We start from the raw sequence: 22,340 nt of genomic DNA, 5'->3' as shown, positions 1-22,340 counted from the left end.
GAGCGGTGGGGTCTCTGACCCGCCTATCTGCCCACCATGGCCGCGGAAGACCGCCCGCCGGAACTCGCGAGGGCCAGGCCGAGGCTCGGGGCGGGGCCGCGGCGGGGGCGGGGCCGCGGGGGGCGGGGCCGCGGTGGGGGGCGGGGCCGCGGTGGGGGGCGGGGCCGCGGCGGGGGGCGGGGCCGCGGCGGGGGGCGGGGCCGCGGCGCGCCCCTCCCTCCTTCCCGCCTGGGCGAGGGAGGCGAGCGCGGCCGAGGCGCGGACGCGGGCTCCGGCATGGCTGACCGGCCGCCTCAGGCCCGGGTGCTCCTGCAGCAGTCCCTGCACGCGCGACTGCAGGTCCGGCCCGCCGAGGGGGACGCCGCAGCCCAGTGGGTGGAGGTAACGTGGGTTGGGCGGCTCTCGTGCGAAATTTCCCCGCGGCCTCGGAGCTCCTCCCGGCGTGGACCCGCTGCCCGCCGCGGTCCTCTGGCTGCTCTCGGTCCCGCTCTGTGGTTCGCCGCACGGACGTCGGCCGAGGAAGGCGGGCCTCCCCGCCCCGGCGCCGCGGGCTCGTCGCATTCCCTCGGTCGGCTTCCCTGGGCGCGCTGGGGATGCCGGGCCGTCTGCTGCTCGGGCTCGGCACCAGACAGCTCATCTTGGACCGTCCAGCAGCTCTGAGCTATAAGCTTGAGCCCCTCACTGCGCGCTAGCTTGCTCTTGCCAAAGAAATGAAATCTTCCCAGACAGGGGTGGTGGCTCATGCCTGAAATCCCGGCTCCTGGAAAACTGTAGCCGGAGGATTGCCCCGAGTTGGAGACTAGCCGGAGATACAGAGAGCCTGTCTCAAACCCCATCACTACGACCTCGCCCCTCCCCCAAAAAGCAAATGGGATTTCCCAAGAAATAATAGTAACTTGACTCTTCCCTCACTTCTCTTCCAAGAAACTAAGAACACCACTTCTTATAGTCATTTTGCACTGATATGAAACACATTTACCTTAATGCAAAGAATTTACCTTAATGCAAGTTCCTTCTACTTTCAGTGTGACCAAATAAAATTTTCTTTTAAATATATTTGCAAGCAGAGAGAGAGAAGAGACAGGCAGAATAGAATGAGCATGCCAGGGCTTCCTGCTATTGCATACGAACTCCAGATCGCCACTTGGTGATCAGGCTTTATGTGGGTACTGGGAAATTGAACCCTTGTAGTTAAACTTTACAGGCAAGCGCCTTAACCACTGAGCTATCTCTCCAACTAATTTAATGTATTTTTTTTTGAAATTGAAATACATAAAATGAAATCAGTTCATTGGAGTTACTCAATACGTTGCCCATGCTGGCCTCAAACCCATGGTGACCCTCCTGCTTCAGCCTTATGAGCCAAAGAGTACAGGGAAGAGTCACCATGCCCTGTTTGTTTTTATTTTCATGAGAGAGAGAACTGGTGGCCAGGGCCTCCAGTCACTGCAGTTGTGGATTTCAGACGTGTGTACCACCTTGTGTACATGTGCAACCTTGCACATGTGGCACTTTGTGCCTCTGGCTTACATGGGATCTGGGGAGTCGATCCTGGGACCTTAGGCCTTGCAAGCAAGCTCCTTAACCATTAAGCCATCTGTCCAGCCCTGTTTTTATTTTTTATTCAAGTAGGATCACAATCACACTGTAGCCCAGGTTGACCTGGAAACTCACTGTAACTTCAGCCTAGCCTCCAACTCACAGCAATCCTACCTCAGCCACTCCTACTTCTGGGATTACCCTGCTCCTCAGAATCTATTCTAAGAGGATCCCATTCACTAATCTCTGCTAAATTGGAGCCCATATCTAGCATTTCTTAACACAGTCTTAATACTCATGGTGGTTGTTTTTAAATAATATTCTACTACCTGTATTAATTTGTAAATAATTTATAAGTATTTAAAGATCTGCTATTCTTGCTCTTTCTGGCTTTTCCCCTTTCTTCAATTTACAGGTCCCTGCTCTGGTAAGCTCTTTCCCTTCTAGGCTCTGCAGGGCTGAGATGGAGTGAAGGACTCCTCTTCCCAGTGTGCTCTCTACCCCTCTTGCCTTCCACATGGCAGAAGCTCTCTGTAGTTTTCTTCTCTTCCTTTTCTTTTTCTTCTTCTTTTTTTTTTTTTGAGGCTTTTTATGCAAGAGTGGGAGAGAGAGAGAGAGAAAGTGAATCAGCACACCAAGGCCTCCAGCCACTGTTACTGAATTCTAGATGCATGCACCAGCTAGTGCACCTGTGCAACCTTGCACACTTGTGTCACCTTGTATCTGGCTTACGTGCAACCTGGAGAGTTGAACATGGGTCCTGAGGCTTAGCAGGCAAGCACTTTAACCACTAAGCTATCTCTCCAGCCCTCCTTTTCTTTTAATCTTATAAAGTCTCTTTAAATCTTAAAAAACAAACCTGCTATTCTCACCTCTCCCCTTTTCTCAGATTCTTTTTTCTTATTTTTGTTAGGACCTTGCATTGACATTTTGAAATGTTTTTTCTTTATATCTGAAGACTCACATCACCATTGTTGCCTTCTGGCACTGTAAATTCCAAACTATTAATCATTTAGAATCTTTCCATGCTTCATTAGTTTTTATGTTTTTCATCCACTTTCCTGATGCTAAATCATGTATTTTACTGTAGTCTTCCAAACTATCAGTTTGTGTTTATAAACTTTAAAAGCTATCTTTAAAGGCTTTTCCTTTCCTCCCACACATGACTAAATTAAAGAGCTGACAAGTAATTAGATAGTGAGAAAGTCTCAATTCCTCTTTCTCACACATCCTTTGCTCTGTTCTGTTATCAAAGTTACTTTCATAGAAAGTTTCATACAAACAGTGTCTTGTTTGACACTTACTTTGCTGCTTAGTTACATTCATTTAAAATGTTGTTACAGACTGTGTTACATTTTTTAAAGATATAATGAGAATTATCTGTATTTTCCTATAGATTTGAAATGTTTTCTACCAAATAAGCTACAAGGAAAATGATTTTGCATAGAGGGATTTGGAGTTCACAAGTTAAGATCTATTGTTGAAGTAAACCAAAAAAGTAAATTGAGGTAGTAATGCCATGAGTGGAAAGTATGGACATATATATTTTGGAAATAACTAGGTATTTAATTCTGACAACACAAATGCCAACAGTAAGTATATGAGAGATTTGGGCTCATCCTCACAGTGGGATGAGTGGAGAGTCCTGTGACTGTGGCAGGTGTATCTCACCCAGTGTATCAGCCCTTCCAGGTATGATCTGAGGCACTTACCTATTGTTCCATAGGCACAACTGCACTTTATCAAGGTGAGTCCTTTGCCAAGTAAACCAGTTGCAAGGGCAGAGCTGTATTTACCCAAAAAACTATTTAGGTAACATAGAGCCTGAAAGATACAATTAGCAGATAAATCAATTCCTATCATGTATTAAACCATGCAAAAATTTCGCAAGTTAAAATGCAAAATTAATTATGCCTCTGCTTTAAAATTTTTAAAATATTTTGTCTATCTATCTATCTACTTATTTATTTATTTATTTATTTATAAATGAGAGTGAGAGAGAGAATGGGCAAGCCAGGGCCGCAAGCCACTGCAAATGAACTCCAGACACGTGTCACCTGGTGCATCTGACTTTACGAGGGTATCGGGGAATTGAACCTGGGTCCTTAGACTTTGCAGGCAAATGCCTTTAACCACTGAGTAATCTCTCCAGCTCTTTTTTATTATTATTATTATTAATGTTCTTATTTGAGAGAGCAAAGGGCCTCTTGCCACTGCACATGAATCCCAAATGCATGTGCCACTTTCTGTGTCTGGCTTTGATGTGTTTCCTGGGGAATAAAACCCAGACCAGCAGACTTTGCAAGCAAGTACCTTCAACCACCGAGCCATTTCTCCAGCCAACCCCTAAGTTTATTTTCAAATTACTTTAAAAAGTGACTTTTATATTTATTTATTTGCACACAGAGAGAGACATAATGGGCACGCTAGGGCCTCCTGCCAGTGTAGACAAACTTCAGATGTATGTGTCATTATGCATCTGGCTTTTTGTGGGTACAAGGGATCAAACCAGGGCTGTTAGGCTTTGCAGGCAAGTGCCTTAACCACTGAGCCATCTCTCCAGCCCCTTAAATTTATTTTTATATTCTATTTGATAAACATATGAAGCAATTGACGTGAACTTAACACTGTTTTAAGTACTTACAATTATTACCTCTTTACATCTTTCTAATAGCCCCTTAGTAAGGCTTCTAGTGTCAATGAGGTTAATACATAGAAACACAAACTCAATGATTCAGCAGAATCAGAGTCATTTATCAGGTGGTTGTTTCCTTGTACTCTCTCTTACAAGAGCTAATAAATATCTACCAGGTGTGGTGGTGCTCACCTTTAATCCCAAGATTAGAGGAGTTCAAGGCCAGCCTGAGATGACTACATAGGGAATTCCAGGTCAGCCTGGGCTATAGCAAGACCCTACCTTGAAAGAATAAAAAGAAATGTCTAAGCCATGTAAAATAAGTTTAAATTCTTGATAATCAGCTTATCATGTAAAGCTTATCATATGTACAATTTTCAAGCTAGGCATAATTGCTCACATCTACAATCCCAACAATCCAGGGTTCTGTAGGCTGAAGTAGGAGGATCACTGTGAGATCCAGTCCAGCTTGGGCTGCAGAATGAGTTCCAGGTCACCTAGGCTAAAGTACGACCCTGTCTCAAATAAAAAGATAAGTAAATAAATATATCACAGCCTTATGATTGTGTTTAAAGCATTAATGATAACATAAAAAAAATAATAATTGGGCTGGAGAGATGGCTTAGCGGTTAAGCGCTTGCCTGTGAAGCCTAAGGACCCCGGTTCGAGGCTCGGTTCCCCAGGTCCCACGTTAGCCAGATGCACAAGGGGGCGCACGCGTCTGGAGTTCGTTTGCAGAGGCTGGAAGCCCTGGCGCGCCCATTCTCTCTCTCTCCCTCTCTCTGTCCTTCTCTCTGTCTGTCGCTCTCAAAATAAATAAAATTTAAAAAAAAAATAATAATAATAATTGATCCAGGCATAGTGGCATATGCCTTTAATCCCAGCACTTGGAAAGCAGAGGTAGGAGGATCACCATGAGTTTGAGACCACCCTGAGACTACCTAGTGAATTCCAGGTCAGCTCTGAGCTAGAGCGAGACCCTACCTCAGAAAACAAAACAATAATAATAATTGCAAGGCTCAGGAGATTGCTCAGTAGTTGCTTGTTTGCAAAGCGTAATGGCCTGGGTTTGAATCCCCGGTACCCATGTAAAGTGGTGCACATATCTGGCATTCATTTGCAGTGACAGAAGGCCCTGACATACCTATACTCACTCTTCTGCTCCTTTTTTCTCTCTCTCTCAAACAAAATATTTTTTTAACAAATAAAAGTAACTGTAGGGTTTCCTGGAGTCGCTAGAATTAGGATCTGAGCCTTGTTGGCAGGTAAGTCAGGTGTGAGTGCACAGCTGTATTCATATAGAAGGTCACTGAGGTCACAGAGTCTGGAAGATAAATGGATTGGGGGAATAAAGAGTGATGATGTCAGATGACAACCATGTCACACTTGCTTATTTAAGAGTCCTATCTTGTGTAATATAAATTCACCTGGTGTTGAATAAATATGCACTGTAAAGTAAATGTTTCAAAGCTGGTCAGCCTTTCTTTGTGGAAAGGAGGTTGGAAGTTTCGCTATTTTTTTCCCCCAAGGTAGGGTCTTGCTCTAGCCCAGGCTGGCTTGGAATTCACTAGGTCATCCCAGGCTGGCCTCAAACTCACAGCAATCCTCCTACCTGTGCTGGGATTAAAGGCGTGTACCATCATATCCAGCACTTCCACTCTTTTTGGGGGTTTCTTTTTTTTTAAATATGGAATGCTTCACGAATTTGCGTGTCATCCTTGTGCAAGGGCCATGCTAATCTCTGTATAATTCCAGTTTTAGTATATGTGCTGCTGAAGTGAGCGCTGCCCTGGTTTTTGAGTAAAAATAAATGAAGGTGTAATTTGTAATCTTCACTGCTCTCAGCTATATTTTAAAATTTTTTGCTTATTTTTATTTATTTACTTGAGAGCTACAGACAGAGAGAGAGAGGCAGATAGAGAGAATGGGCGCGCCAGGGCCTCCAGCCACTGCAAATGAACTCCAGATGCCTGTGCCTCCTTGTGCAACTGGCTAACGTGGGTCCTGGGGAATCAAGCCTCAAACCAGGGTCCTTAGGCTTCACAGGCAAGCGCTAAACCACTAAGCCATCTCCCCAGCCCTCAGCTATATTTTAAACTTAATCTTTTTTAAACTTAGTTTTTGAAATAAATAATACTATTGATTAAAACCTGAAAAATATTTTGTTTTCCCATATATTCATTTAGAAATCAAAATTATTGGGCTGGAGAAATGGCTTAGCACAATTAAGGTGCTTGCCTGCAAAACCAAAGGACCCAGGTTCGATTCCCCAGGACCCATGTAAGCCAGGGGCACAAGGTGGCACATGCATCTGGAGTTCATTTGCAATGACCCAAGGCCCTGGCACACCATTCTCTCTCTCCCTCTCTCTGTCTGTCTCAAATAAATAAATAATTAAATTTTTTTTAATTTTTATTTGTTTATTTGAGAGCAACAGACAGAGAGAGGAAGAGGCAGAGAAACAGAGAGAATGGGCGCGCCAGGGCCTCCAGCCATTGCAAACGAACTCCAGACGCGTGCACCCCCTTGTGCATCTGGCTAACATGGGTCCTGGGGAATCGAGCCTCGAACCAGGGTCCTTTGGCTTCACAGGCAAGCGCTTAACCGCTAAGCCATCTCTCCAGCCCATAAATAAATAATTTTTTAATTGCCTTATTTCTCTTCCTTTGCTTTTAACCTCTGTGTTTCTAACTTAGGTTGCGAAATTTTATTCATTTAGCTTAGTGTCTCTTCCTAACTTGAGTCTCCGTGGTCATCTCTCACAGGTTCAGAGAGGACTAGTGATCTATGTGTGTTTCTTCAAGGGGGCTGATAAAGAACTTCTTCCCAAAATGGGTAAGTGCTCGATAGTTTTCCTTTTTGAAGTGTGAGAAAGGTATGGAAATAGCATTCTTTAAAAGCCCACTATTTTGTACAATAATATATGTGAATAAATATAAAAAAGTGAGAATGTCAATAGACAAATGAACAAGAAGGTCCAAAAGGCATGATTTAAAACACACACACACACACACAAGTCTACGTGTGTGTTTGAGTGTGGGTATAACAGGCCAAGGCATGCATGTGGAGGTCAGAGGAAGAGGACAACCTCAGTCCTCACCTTCCACCCGGTTGCAGAAAAAAAAGAGAAGTATGTTACATGGATGAGTAGTTGAAGCTCACAGAAGTTTTCCTAGCCAAGGTTCAAATAGTGAAGCTCACAAATCCCCCACAGAAGAGTACTTTGTACAAAAAGCCAGACCTAACGGAGGGAGCCTTAACATCCATACATAACAGGCTTGGCGGCTTTATCAAAGCCTGGATACTGCACCTGGAAAGGGCTGTGGCAGGTGAGAATAGAAGCCTGTAACTGTAATAGTTTGGGATTTGAATACAAAGGCTAATATATCAATGCTTTGATGCTTAAGAAGAAATGAAGATCTCTGCCTAAAGACTAATCTGTGAGGTCTCATGCTAAGGTAGCAGACAGTCTGTTTGTTTTCCCAGGTTAATATTTTGCCCTGGATTAGATCTTTACTGGCTAAAAGAAAAAAAAAAAAAAAGTAGGATTCTTCAAATACAAGGAGAAAATTTTAATCATTCTGACTAAAGATTGACTTTCCAAATTTGTCTCATGGAGTCTTGAGTGGGTCTTAATCATGAGATAAAATAAACACACATTTTGTTTTATAGTGATTAAATCCTATATACTTCTGTGTATTTGTGAATTTACTTTAAATACATGTATAAGATTGTGCTGAATTAAAAAATGCTGAGAAAGGGCTGGAGAGATGGCTTAGCAGTTTAGGCACTTCCTTGCAAAGCCTAAAGGCCTAGGTTCAATTGTCCAGTACCCACATAAAGCCAGATGCACAGATGCACATACATCTGCAGTTTGTTTGCAGTGTGGCAGGAGGTCCTGCTATGTCCCTTATCTCTGTCTCTCTCTCTCTCTCTTTGCAAATAAATAAATAAAAATTTAAAAAAATTTTATTGTTCATTTTTATTTAGTTATTTGAGAGCGACAGACAAAGAGAGGCAGATCGAGAGAGAGAGAGAGAGGGAGAAGGAGAGGGAGAGGGAGAGAATGGGTGCACCAGAGCCTCCAGCCACTGCAAACAAACTCCAGGTGCGTGCGCCCCCTTGTGCATCTGGCTAACATGGATCCTGGGGATTCGAGCCTTGAACCAGGGTCCTTAGGCTTCACAGGCAAGCGCTTAACTACTAAGCCATCTCTCCAGCCCAATAAATTTTTTTTTTTAAATGCTGAGGAGGTCTGTCTTGAGTCTTTCAGTAGACAGCCTATCAGAAAGTTTTCTATATCCTGATTCCTAATAAAGGACTGTATGTCTGAGAATTATATTCTGCTGGTTTGAGTTCCTAGCAAAATAAGTCTATCCTATCCGTTATTGATAGCTTAGTTTGTACATTTATGTGTTCCAGGAAAAAAAGTAAACCAGTGTGATGGGGTTCTTTTAAACCCACCTCATACCCCCTTCAAGGATTCAGACTTTTCCAGTCAAGTCTTGAGTTTGTTTGTTTGTTTTTGTTGTTTTAGGGGGGAGGGGTGAAGGCAAGGTCTCACTTTATCCCGGGGCTGAAACTCACAGCAAATCCCCTTCCTCAGCTTCCAGAGTGCTGGGACTAAAGATGTGCACCACCACATCTGACCCAGACAAGTCTTAGAGGCTTTGGGAACATAATCACTTACAGACATGAAGTCTGAAATAGCAAAACCAATGCAGAAATTAACAGAATCTTGCTCAGTTTGTCCTCACTATAATTGAAATGAGATCCAGGATCTATCAAAGCTTAACTTCTTGTCTCTATCACTGGAGATGTTTGAAAGATAGCCTGTCTTACATTCCTTAAGCTTCCAACATGCTATTAGTCATCTTCTCATTTTAATTCAGCTTACTGATTGTGTTTTCTTCCACATACTGATAACCCATGTGTGTCAACAGCATTAAGTTCTTAGTTATAACCAGAAGAGGGAGGTATGCAGAAGTATAATAATTGTATTACACCAAACTGTTACTCCAAAATTGTCAACTTAGACTGTCACTCAGTTGAGTCCTGGGTATCTGGATAGTGATTTCTATGGCATGAAGTTCCAGTTTCCCCAAAAGCAGTCAGTAGAGCTACTGACTATATATGGCAAAGCCCTACTTATAATAGAGAAAAGTACAAAGACATTTAAAAATAGACAGTAGTAGCCAGGCATGGTGGCACACACCTTTAATCCCAACATTCAGGAGGCAGAGGTAGGAGGATCACCGTGAGTTCAAGGCCACCCTAAGAATACATAGTGATTTCAAGGTTAGCCTGGGCTAGAGTGAGACCCTACCTCGGAAAACAAACAAAAATAGATGGTAGTGTGACAAATGCTTTTTTTTCCTTCAAGGTAGGGTCTCTTTCTAGCCCAAGCTGACTTGACATTAGTCTCAGAGTGGCCTCTAACTCACCACCACGCCCTGCTTGATTTGTTTTTAATACCTTTTTTTGAGAACTTGATTGTATGAACATATTACGTATTTATCATTTCTCATCAGGTTATGCTCTTACGTTTCTTTTCCCTTGCCCCATTCACTTAAGGCCCTTCTCAGTGGGATTATTGGTATTCACTATGGATTTGTGACTGCATTAGTCTGTGGTGGGTTGGGGGGTGGGTTGCAGTCCGGTTCGCTTTGCTGGTAGAAATCACCTAACCAAGAGCAGCTTCTGGGAAAAAGAGATTTATTTTGGCTTACAGACTCAAGGATAAGCTCCACGATGGCAGGGGAAAACGATGGCATGAGCAGAGGGTGGGCATCACCCCCTGGCCCAGGTAAGGTGGACAACAGGAACGGGAGAATATGCCAAACACTGGCATGAGGAAACTAGCTGTAACACCCATAAACCCACCCCCAACAATACACTCCTTCCAGGAGACGTTAATTCCCAAATCTCCCAACAGCTGGGAACCTAGTATTCAGATCACCTAAGTTTATGTGGGACACCTGAATCAAACCATCACAGAGGGGATTAATTCTATTTTTAAATTTTTTTTATTTTATGTTGTATAATTTAATATTTTTTATTAATTTGTGAGCAGAGAGAGGTAGTATGGGTGTGCCAGGGCCTCTTGCCACTGCAAACTCATAATGCATCTGGCTTTGGAAGGGTGCTAGGGATTCAAACCCTGGCTGGTAGGCTTTGCAAGCAAGTGCCTTTAACCATTGAGCCATCTCCCGAGCCTGATTATTCTTGAAGTATAGCTAGAAATTGATTTGGATGTTTGCCTTGGCAGGATTTACCAGATTAACTTAATGATTTGTTATCATACTGCATCCTTAGTCATATTTGCTAGAGCTCCTTCAGTAATTGAAACTGTTGCCTACCCAGTAGGAAGCATGTCTTTTGAAACCTAATGTTAGAGCAGGGCCATGAGGCTAATGAAATTTCTTTTATCATTTGTCCAGGACTGTTCTTTACAAACAGAATTCACTGATACCATTATAGAGGTAGTGAACTGATGAGTATATATGTATTAGATACTTCTTGTGTTTATTGCTTTGGACTGAGTAAAGTTGAGGCATAAAGGTTTCTAAGACTTAGGTTTTTAGCTACTCATATCTATTTATGGTGATTTTGACATTTATTAGCTATAGTCTCATAAATGCTATAAAAATATCACCATGGTGGGTTTTTTTTCTATTTATAGTAGTGTGAGTAGCTCTTTACCTTTTTTTAAGTTTTTCTTTCTTTCTTTCTTTTTTTTTTTTTTAAGAGAGGCAGATAGAGAGAAAGAGAGTTGGGCATACCAGGGCTTCCAGCCACTGCAAACGAACTCCAAATGCATGTGCCACCTTGTGCATCTGGCTTTACATGGGTACTGGGGAATCAAACCTCGGTCCGTAAGTTTTGCAGGCAAGCACCTTAACTTCTAAGCCATTGCTCCAACACCCAGAGTAGCTCTTTATCTTTGGTTTACTTTTTCATTTGTAACACTGAATTCCACCTTTAAAGTTCCCCCATAAGGTTTATTTATAAAAATGATTAGCCCATCTTAATGGTGCCTTGTTGGTTATAAAATTAGAAAATCAACTAGTTTGTTATGGAATTGAGCCTGGAAGCTTTGTCACAATTTAAAACTTTAGGTACCTCAGTTTTAAAATAGTAAACACACTAAAATTTTTATTTAATATTCTCTTTTATATAGCAGAATATAGTGTGAGAACTTAGCATGGTATGCTCCAGTGGGATTTGCTTATGAAGTGAAGGGCATGAGCTATCAAAAATCATTTCATGGGGGCTGGAGAGATGGCTTAGCGGTTAAGCACTTGCCTGTGAAGCCTAAGGACCCTGGTTCGAGGCTTGATTCCCCAGGACCCACATTAGCCAGATGCACAAGGGGGCGCACGCATATGGAGTTCGTTTGCAGTGGCTGGAGGCCCTGACGTGCCCATTCTCTCTCTCTTTCTCTGCCTCTTTCCCTCTGTCGTTCCCAAATAAATAAATAAGAATATTTTTTTAAAAGTCATTTCATGGGGTTGTAGGGATTGCTTAGCAGTTAAGACGTTTGCCTGAAAAGCCAAAGGACCTAGGTTTGATTCCCCAGGACCCACGTTAGCCAGATGCAAAAGGGGACACACATGTCTGGAGTTCATTTGCAGTGGCTGGAGGCCCTGGTACACCCATTCTTTCTCCCTGCCCCCCTTTCTCTGTCAAATAAATACATAGAAAATAGAAAAAAAAATCATTTCATGCCAGGCATGGTGGTGCATGCCTTTAATCCCAGCACTTGAAAGGCAGTGGTAGGAGGATCACTGTGAGTTTGATGCCATTTGAAGCCAGTCTGAGACTACATAGTGAATTCCAGGTTAGCGTGGGCTAGAACAAGACCCTACCACAAAAAAAAAATGTTCTTATTTTTCTCTGAGGCAACAATATTGGAGGTTCTAATATGCAGTACATTTTTTAGACCTTTCTAGGTGAATTTTTATTGATCTTCATTGCCACATCAGATTGAAAGCACCATGCTGTATTCTTCATGAAATTTGAATTTGCCTTATTTTTCATGCTTGGATTGTTTTGTTTGCTTTTAAGACAAAATTAACCTAGAGACTTGATCAGGAGCAGCAAGTTCAAACTGGGTTTTAAATGTGAGCTTTGTTGCCAGGCATGGTGACTTGTGTTCATAATCCCAGCACTCGGGAGACTGAAGTAGGAGGACTAATGTAAGTTTGAGGCCGTCCTGGGGCGACAGAGTGATTTCCCAGTCAGCCTGGGCTAGTGTGAGAACCTAATTAAAAACTCAAAAAACAGAGATTTGCTAGCCAATAAAATAGATCAATGGTGGTTTCTCCATGCTTGTTTTGACTTCAAAATGTTTTACCTTTTCTTCCAGTTAATACACTGTTAAATGTGAAGTTAAGCGAGACAGAAAATGGCAAGCACACCTCTATATTGGATCTACCTGGTGACATTCTTATCATCCCTCAAGCCACCCTCGGGGGCAGAGTCAAAGGAAAAAGCATGCAGTATCACTCTAACTGTGGAAAAGAAGAAGGGTTAGAACTTTATTCTCAGTTTGTGCACCTATGTGAAAAAGAAGTGGCTGCTAACAGCAAGTGTGCTGCAGCTGGGGTTGTGGTGGAACATGGTACTTACGGGAACAGGCAGGTATTAAAGCTGGATACCAATGGACCATACACACACCTAATTGAGTTTTAAAAATTCCTAAATTCAGGACTAGAGAGATGGCTTAGCAGTTACGACACTTGACTGCAAAGCCAAAGGACCCAGGTTCAGTTCAATTCCCCAGGACCCATGTAAGCCAGATGCGCAAGAGGTGCACACATCTGGAGTTCGTTTGCAGTGGCTAAAGGCCCTGGCACACCCGTTCTCATATTCTCTCTCTCTGCCTATTTCTGTATTTCTCTCAAATAAATAAATAAAATACATATATTTTTTAATTCCTAAATTACACAGCTGTTTTCTGGTATGAAATGACTTTAACTGTAATTAGATTTTCTTCCCTGTCTTGAGTACACTCGTTTGCAACATTTTTAGACAAGAAAATCCTGGATCCCTTAAGTCATTGCAATCTGTGAATCAGGTAGCCTTGCCTGGTCACCTAAGCTCTGGATCTGTCACGCTGTGTCCTGCTTTCCTCTACTCTTCTACTTGTAAGTTGGAAAAATACGACCTTTTCATAGTTGTTAAAAAACCACAAATGTATTTGAAAGATTGCATACATTTAAAACACCTTGTCATAAGGAAATTTGTAATCATATAAAACACTCTCAAATTTATGTAGTGTGAAATAAAAATAATTATTTGTATTGAAATTAGCTAAAACTCAGCACTAACCAAACGTAACTCTGTCAGTTTTGTTTTGTTTTCAAGAGCCCGTGATGCAAGGGTCTTTTGCTTGCTAGTCAGGTACTCTACCACTGAGCCGCAGCCCCAGTCCTGTTTTCCATGCTTTTGAACAAAAGTATATATGACCTTTATGGCTTTTAGCAGTATCTATAGAAAGCTGAGTGTACAAGCTTTTAATCATAGCACTTCGGAGGTAGAGGCAAGATGACAGGGCAATCAGCAGCCTGAAGCACAAATTAGTAAAAAAAAAATCTCAAATGTCATAGATAAATTTAAAGTTTTATATTAGCCTACATTCATCACTAACTTCACATGATTTTAAGATTCTCTAGTGCTTCTTAAATATAATTACTATTTTAAGACTTTTTAAACTAGGACATGTATCTTCAGTAATTACAAGAATAAAGTATAGTAATTATTTTTATAAAACCCACAAAGACACATTAATGTCCTATTAGTTTTCAACACAACCATGTATGCCTCAATTTCTAACTTTGTTTTTTAAAAAACTACATGAAACTAGTGTTTACAAAATTTTTAGGGACCAGGTGTTGTGGCATACACCTTTAATCCCAGCACTGGGAAGACAGGGGTAGAAAGATCACTGAATTCCAGGCCAGCCTAGGGCTAGACGTAAGTTGCAGGTCAGCCTGGGTAAGAGAGGGATGCTTCCTTGAAAAAAATAAAATAAAAATTATAGAAAGTTCCTATTGGATTAGATTACAAAAGGAAGAAACACTTCAGCTTTCTACAGGAATTTTTATTTTCTTACTGGCTCATATTAGTTGTTTTTTTAATTGGAATTTACTACTTGATGATTCAGAGCCTTTTTTGTTTTGAGACGGTCCCATTGTAGCCCAGGCTAGCTTCAAACTCAAGGATAACTTTCAACTGATTCTCCTGCCTCAGCCTCCCAAGTGCTGGGATTAGCAAATGTGTGCCACCATGCCTGACTTGTTTGTTTTTCTGTTATTGAATGCTGTGCCCTGGGTAGAAGCCCTAGTCCTCAGTGTGTTAGTGTTAGGGATGAAGCCTTTGGGATGTAATTGCAGTTAGACATGAACTAACAAATGAGGGACTGTCATGAGTAGAGCTTTTGAAGAGGAGATACTGAGAACTAGTGCTCTTTCCACACTGTGAGGACTGTGCAGGGGCCTTTACAAGCAGGAAGAGCACCCCTGTAAGAAACCACCAAGCTGACACCTTGATCTTGGACTTCCAGCCTCTGTTCTGTTGTTTAAGCCATCATGCATCATGTCTATGGTATTTTGTTGTGACACCTTGCACTGGCTAAGACAATAGTGAAAGCTGGCTAACAGGGTAAACAAACAAACAGAAAAAGCCAAGAGAGGAAAATAATCAAGAAACTGGAAGAATGAATGAGTTGTAAAAAGCAACATTAGTTTTTGAAATCCCATTGACTTGAAGGTATTTATTTTATTCCTAATTTATTTATTCATTTATTTGCAAGTAGAGAGGTTGAGGATGGGTGCTCAAGGGCCTCCTGCCACTACAAACAAACTCCAGACACACACCACTTTGTGCATATGGCTTTACACGGGCACTGGGGAATTGAACCTAAGCCTTCAGGCTCTGTAAACAAGTGCCTTTAGCTGTGAAGCCATCTCTTTCCAGCCCAAGAAGGTACTTTTTTTTTTTTTAAGAATGAAAACTAGAGCTGTGGAGGTTGCCCAGTGGATAAAGCACTTGCCACTCAAGCCTGAGTACCCAAGTTCGACCTCTGAGACCCCATGTAAAAAGCCAGAAGTCATAGCAGGCTTCTGTAATCCCAGTATACTGTTGAGATGGGAACATTTCCCAGAACCTCTCAGGAACCATAGCAATGTAAGATCAGAGAGAAACCCTGCCTCGAGTGAGGTGGAAAGGAGAGGTCTGCCCCAAATCTGTCCTCTGACCTCCACATACTCACACACATGTACACACGTACACAGGGCAAAACCTAATATTTCTAATTACCAAAAAGCTGAAGAGGGCTGAGCTGTGACTGAGCAGTTAAGGTGCTTTCCAGCACAGCCAAAGGACCCAGGTTCAATTCCCCAGTACCTACGTAAAGCTGATGCACAATTTGACACATGAGTTTGTAGTGGCTAGAAGCCCTGGTGCACCCATTCTATATCTGCTCCCCTTCTCTCAAGTAAATAAATAAAATATTTTAAAAGATGAAGAAATCAAACAGAACTGCTGGGTTTTCCTTGTATCTCATAATCTCTTTAGCTCTGTGTTCTAACATCCTGTAAGTTCTTTTTACACCTATTTTCTATATTCTGAACTGTGCTACTCTATTTTGGAACTTGAGAATCAATAGCTGTCTTGATAATGAGCTCATTGTCCTTAACTTTTGCTTTATTGATTCATCTACACTTATTGAGATGTAATAAACTATTCATAAACTTGGGTGCTGCAAATTTCTCAAAGCTTCTCCAAGGAGACGTATCTGTCTTTCAAAAAGATTGTATTACCTATCCTAAATCATTTTGATTTTATGCTTTGGTAAAATGCTGATTCACAACTCTAGATTGCTGTTTTATAGTTCAAGCAAGTCTCAAAAAAATTTGCCTCAGGTACTTGGGCAGAATAGCAGTTACATGTATGTGAAGGGTTTTTAATTACAAAATGATGGCTAACTTATTTTTGCAGAGAAGCTACAAAGGGAAAAAAGCAAGAGAGTGGATGTGAATATAGCTTCCCGTTAGATTTTGGTAGTTCTTTTTGCCCAGCGGACTTAGAAGAACCTTCAATATACATCTTATTTTCTCTCCACGTGTATTTAATAAAGATGGTACTACAGAAAGAGTATTTAAATAATGTTCCCAAGGACATACAGTAAAAAGAAATGAATTCCATCCTCCTGTAGAGAAACTCATTGAAATTAAAAGTGATCTTGATAGGACTGGAGAGATGGCTCAGCAATTAAGGTGCTTGCTTGTGAAGCCTAGGGACCCAGGTTCAGTTACCCAATACCCATGTAAGACCAGATGCACAAGGTGGGGCATGCATTTGAAGTTTGCAGTGGCTGGAGGCTTTGGTGCACCCATTCTCTTTCTCTCTCTAATAAAAAAAAAAATTATTATAGTCATCTTGTAAAGGTTTATCATCATCTCACCATAAATCATTTCAGAAAAAAAAAAATAGCTGATGAGTTGTTTTATTTACTAGATTGGGTGCAAGTGGGATTGACCTAACTTGTGTGCCTTATGCCTCAGTTTTTCTAATATTTTAGGACTTTTAAAAAATATTTAGCCAGGCATGGTGGCATACACCTTTAATCCCACCACTTGGGAGGCAGAGGTAGGAGGATTGCCATGAGTTCAAGGTCACCCTGAGACTACGTAGTGAATTCCAGGTCAGTCTGGGCTAGAGCGAGACCCAACCTCAAAAAAATTATTTATTTGCAAGGAGAGAGAAAAAGAGAGACTGGTTGCATAAGGCCTCAAGCCACTAGGAACCAACTCCAGATGCATATGCCACTTTGTGTATCTGTCTTTATGTGGGTAGTGGGGATCCAAACCCCAGTCATTAGGCTTTGCAGGCAAGCACCTTAATCACTGAGCCATCTTTTCAGCCCTTTAGGACATTTTGTTTTATTTTATTTTTGATTTAAAAGAGATTTTTTTTGTTTATTTTTATTTATTTGAGAGCAACAGACAGAGAGAAAGAGGGAGATAGAGAGAATGAGCGCTCCAGGGCTTCCAGCCACTGCAAATGAACTCCAGACGCGTGCGCCCCTTTGTGCATCTGGCTAACATGGGTCCTGGGGAATGGAGCCTCGAACTGGGGTCCTTAGGCTTCACAGGTAAGCGCTTAGCCGCTAAGCCATCTCTCCGGCCCTATTTTTGATTTTTAAAATGCCATGTTTTATTCAAATCTTATGAAGGAGGGGGGGGAGGGAGAAAGTTGGGAGTTAAGGGGAGATAAAGTGGGGAGAAGTGCACCAGATGTAGCCCAAAAGCCCATGTATCCTGGTGGGGGACGGGGAAATATGAGAAGGGATTTTAACAACGTGTGCTAGGACATTTTAAAAAGAATATGGTAGACTGGAGAGATAGTTTAGCGGTTAAGCACTTGCCTGTGAAGCCTAAGGACCCCATTCACGGCTTGATTCCCCAAGACCCACGTTAGCCAGATGCACAAGGGGGCGCACCAGTCTGGAGTTCGTTTGCAGTGGCTGGCGCACCCATTCTCACTCTCTGCCTCTTTCTCTGTCGCTCTCAAATAAATAAATAAATAAAATTTAAAAAGAACATGGTGCCTGAATATTTTTATCTGCCAGTTTGGAAACCTAGACCCAATTACAGAAAATATTGTAAGATAGAATGTGGTTTTAATGTCTTAGACACATGCAGACAAAATGAAGTGAGGCACACCTTTATAGTTCCTTCATTAGTTTAAAGTATAAAAGAAGGCATTCCAGGGCTGGAGAGATGGCTCAACAGTCAAGGTGCTTGCCTGCAAAGCCTAACAACCCAGGTTCAATTCTGCAGTACTCACATAAAGCCAGATGCACAGGGAGGCACGTGCATCTGGAGTTCATTTGCAGTGGTAGGAGGCCCTGGAGCACTTTTGTGTTTTTGGTTTTTTTTAGTTTTTCAAGGTAGGTTCTCGCTCTAGCCCAGGCTGACCTGGAATTCACTATGTAGTCTCAGGGTAGCCTTGAATTTAGATCAATCTACCTACCTCTGTCTCCCGAGTGCTGGGATTAAAGGTGTGTACCACCACTCCTGCCCCCCCCCCTCTGCGTCTCCCTCCCCTCGCTTGCAAATAAATAAATAAAAATATTTCTTTAAAAAGGAGTCATTCCATTTATGAATAATACCTATGTTAATGGTTTGTTGACTCCATGGTACAAGAATTACATTTACCAGAGGTGAGATTAAAACACTAGAATTCTGGGCTACTGTTTAGGAGAATTAGAACTACAATGGTCTTAAATGAGAACAATATTATGGCAGGATTTTACTACCAGTGATTAATATTGCAGAATACCTGACATACCATAGCTAAATTTATGTAACAAAAAAGTGATAACTAAATTTCAATGTATCTAAAAGCATCTTGCGTATTAATAAAATAAAGCTAATTTCTAAGAAGGAAAAGCTACTAGAAAAGTAACTTTCATTCTGAAGTCCTACCTTGGTAATGACTTTAAATATTTTTTTTAATTTTATTTATTTATTTATTTGAGAGAGAGACAGGGAATGAGCGCGCCAGGGCCTCCAGCCACTGCAAACGAACTCCAGATGCATGTGCCCCGTGCATCTGGCTAACGTGGGTCTTAGGGAATCGAGCCTTGAATCGGGGTTCTTAGACTCCCACAGGCAAGTGCTCAACCGCTAAGCCATTGCTCCAGCCCAACTTTAAATATTTTGTTGTTTGTTTTCGAAAGCAGGGTCTCACTCTATAGTGCCAGACTGGCGTCAAACTCAAAGCTATCTTCCTACCTCTGCCTCCAGAGTGCTGGGATTAAAGGCATGTGCCAACCATGCCCAGCTAACTTTTTTTTTTTTTTAGTATTTTATTTATTCATTCATTCATTTGCAAGGAGAGAGAATGAGTACACGCCAGGGTCTCTTGCCCTGCAAACAAACTCCAAATGTATGTGCCATTTTGTGCATCTGTCTTATGTGGGTACTAGGGAATTGAACCCAGGCCATCAGGCTTTGCAATATTTATAGTAGTTAGCACCAGATTTTTTTTTTTTTTTTTGAGTAGCATAGAGTGTCTCAAAGTTTGCCGGTGGACCACCTGCACTAGACTTGCCAACAAGCCTGTTAAAATGCAATTTTCTGCTGGGTGTGGTGGCACACGCCTTTAATTCTAGCACCATGGAATTCCAGCAGAGGTAGGAGAATTGCTGTGAGTTCGAGGCCAACCTGAGACTACATAGTGAACTCCAGGTCAGCCTGGGCTAGATGAAGACCCTACTCATAAAACAAAACAAAAAGAAAAGAAAAATAATGCTGTTTTCTGTCAGATGCACTGGCACGTGCCTTTAATCCCAGCATACTTGGGAGGCAGACTAAGAGACTGCTGTAAATTCAAGGCCAGCCTTAGTGAGACCCTCAAAAAAAAGTGCTGTTCTCTGGCACCATTCTAAATCGGTCTTGGGAACCAAAATCTCTGTAGTCAACTGTCATCCTGTCGTTCTTGCACACAGCAGTATCAGAATCACTGCTACTTAGAATGAAGCCACGCTCTTAAGCCTGGCTCAAACATTGGCTTCAGTTCTAACCTGTTCTTCCACAACTTCCTTGTGGAACCCAACCTCTTCAGTATGGCTGCAAGCATAATTTCTTTTTTTTTTTTTAATTAGTTTTCTATTCAGCAAATACAGGCACTTTGGTACCATTATTAGGCTCATCCGTGAGCTACCCCCTCCCCATTGGCCTCTCCTTGTTGAGGTGTACCGGTCGTGCATTGTGGAGTTAGCCCACAGTTATTGGTATGATAAATGTCTCTGCATATCATGACCCAACATGTGGCTCTGACATTCTTTCCGCCCCCTCTTCTGTGAAATTTCCCTGAGCCATGTTGGGTTCATTTTTGGTCTGCTTCAGTGCTGAGGTGTTGGGGACCTCTGAGGCTCTGGCTCTCTGATTTGGTAGGACTTGATTTTTCTCTGTGTTGATCTCCTTCCCCCTTGTGCTGGTATCCAGTTCATCAGGCAAACAGCACCCTTGCTTGTATCGCCAATTTTCCTTAGTTTCAGCCAGGGCCCTTTTGAGGTATGATGGGGTGGCTCTCTCCTTAGGATCTGCATCTATCTTTCTTTCCACGGGATTTGCAGCGCAGCTAGGCAGTTGCCATGTTGGCCGGAAGTCCCCAAGCATAATTTCTTTAGGTAACACCTTTACCTAATTAAATCAATGTCTTTTTTAAAGTTTTTTGTTTTGTTTTGTTTTTGGTTTTTCAAGGTAAGGTCTCACTCTAGCTCAAGCTGACCTTGAATTCACTATGTAACTCAGGGTGGCCTTGAACTCATGGTGATCCTCCTACCTCTGCCTCCTGAGTGCTGGGATTAAAGGAGTACACCACCATGCCCAGCTTATTTTTTTTTTTAATTTATTAAACACAAACCGAGAGAAGGAAAGAATGGGCATGCCAGGGCCTCTAACCACTGAAAATGAACTCTAGATGCATGCGCTACCTGTGCATCTGGCTTACATGGGCCCTGGAGAATCAAACCTGGGTTCTTAGGCTTTGCAGCCAAGCACCTTAACCACTAAGCCATCTTTCCAGCCCTCAAGTCAATCTCTTGATACCAGTCATTTCTTCTGCTGCCAACTTCCTTGACATTCCTATTTTCTGTTCTTTTCACTTGTGATGTATGTTGTGAGTTGAGTACTTATTACTTATACTTCTGTATCTTTACTGTAAGACCATAAGAAATAATGTGAAGAGACAGAATAATAGTATGCAGATAGTACAGTGGAGATATTTTCTCACTCACAGGATTTTCAGAGTGCTGTGCCTGTTGTCCACACTTAGTAGTTCTCTGTGAATGCCATCTGAATTGATGTGGAGTCATGATGGATTTGGATTTTAGTTATACCAGTAATCCCTTTAAACATGAGTGTATTAGTTGTTAAGGAATGAAGAGAGGTTGGATCACAAAAGTAAAGTTTATTACAGCTGCACCTTACTTTAGTATAATTGATAGCACTAGAAATGTTGTATACAAACCAAAGTAAAGGGTCTTTTGGGTTTCATCACAAATCCACGGCCTTGAATCCATTTTACTACGGTATCATAATGGTCACTCTCCTCTATCTATATATCTGTATCTATCTATCTAGTTAGTGTTGTTGTTTTGAGGTAGGGTCTCACTGTAGCCCAGGCTGACCTGGAATTCACTATGTAGTCTCAGGATGGCCTTGAACTCACAGCGATCCTCCCACCTCTGCCTCTGGAGTGGTGGGATTAAAGGGGTATGCCATCACGTCCGGCTCACTTTACATTTTTTTTTCTTTTTTGTTATTTTATTTTTATTTATTTATTTGAGAGAGGGAAAGAGAGCAAGAAAGAGAGAAAGAGAATGAGCGTGCCACGGCCTCAAGCCATTGCAAACAAACTCCAGACACATGCACCACCTTGTGCATCTGGCTCACGTGGGTCCTGGGGAATCGAACCAAGGTCCTTTAGCTTTGCAGGCAAGTGCCTTAACTGCTAAGCCATCTCTCCAACCCTCACTTTACATTTTCTTAAGGCTCACTCTAAATTATCTTATACAAATACAACTGTACTTGGGTAAAACCTCTGTACCTGAGAAGGTTTTCAAAAAGCATCTGATTCACAGACGTGAAATAGTATTTTATTTGTAAAACCAGTATTTGAGTCTTTCATAAAATAAACTTCTTGTGAAACAAAAATGTCTGAATTAATTTTGTTTACAAGTATGAATGTTTAAAAATTATTTATGTATCTAATTCTGTGTGAGAGAAAGGAAGGAAGGGAATGGGCTTGCCAGGACCTCTTTGTTGCTGCAAACAAACTCCAAACAAATGTGCCACTTTGTGCATCTGGCTATATGTGGGTACTGGGGAGTCAAACATTAGGCCAGCAGGCTTTGCAAGCGAGCATCTCTAACTGAATTTTTGTTTAATTTTTTGCTTAATTTTATTTATTTATTTGAGAGTGACAGACACAGAGAGAAAGAGGCAGATAAAGAGAAAGGATGGGCACACCAGGGCCTCCAGCCACTGCAAATGAACTCCAGATGCGTGCGCCCCCTTGTGCATCTGGCTAACGTGGGTCCTGGGGAATCAAGCCTTGAACCGGGGTCTTTAGGCTTCACAGGCAAGTG

At 41.9% G+C, this 22,340-nt stretch overlaps 1 protein-coding gene and 1 non-coding gene across 2 annotated transcripts; one reads left to right on the top strand and one right to left on the bottom strand.

Annotated features, from left to right (window-relative positions):
- The first annotated feature begins 263 nt into the window (after window positions 1-263).
- Window positions 264-12,983, top strand: Dtd2 (D-aminoacyl-tRNA deacylase 2). The gene is made up of 3 exons (XM_004661856.3): window positions 264-381; window positions 6,940-7,009; window positions 12,543-12,983. The coding sequence occupies exons 1-3, from the start codon at window positions 277-279 to the stop codon at window positions 12,866-12,868; spliced, it is 501 nt and encodes a 166-aa protein (XP_004661913.1). The 5' UTR covers window positions 264-276; the 3' UTR covers window positions 12,869-12,983.
- LOC123462486 lies at window positions 5,856-5,959 on the bottom strand. Its single transcript, XR_006638305.1, has one exon. It is a non-coding gene; the product is annotated as a U6 spliceosomal RNA (small nuclear RNA).
- Window positions 12,984-22,340: the final 9,357 nt, after the last annotated feature.

Source organism: Jaculus jaculus, chromosome 7 (genome assembly GCF_020740685.1).
Source record: "Jaculus jaculus isolate mJacJac1 chromosome 7, mJacJac1.mat.Y.cur, whole genome shotgun sequence".
Lineage (NCBI taxonomy): Eukaryota > Metazoa > Chordata > Mammalia > Rodentia > Dipodidae > Jaculus > Jaculus jaculus.
The sequence above is the reverse complement of the archived record's forward strand: the minus strand, read 5'-3'. Positions and strand labels throughout refer to the sequence as shown.

What these genes read in the sequence shown, in the direction of transcription:
- Dtd2 (XM_004661856.3), top strand. Translation starts at nt 277, where the DNA reads ATGGCTGACCGGCCGCCTCAGGCCCGGGTGCTCCTGCAGCAGTCCCTG. An exon ending in CCGCAGCCCAGTGGGTGGAG is followed by an intron (nt 382 to 6,939) that starts GTAACGTGGGTT and finishes CATCTCTCACAG; the next exon opens with GTTCAGAGAGGACTAGTGAT. An exon ending in AGAACTTCTTCCCAAAATGG is followed by an intron (nt 7,010 to 12,542) that starts GTAAGTGCTCGA and finishes CTTTTCTTCCAG; the next exon opens with TTAATACACTGTTAAATGTG.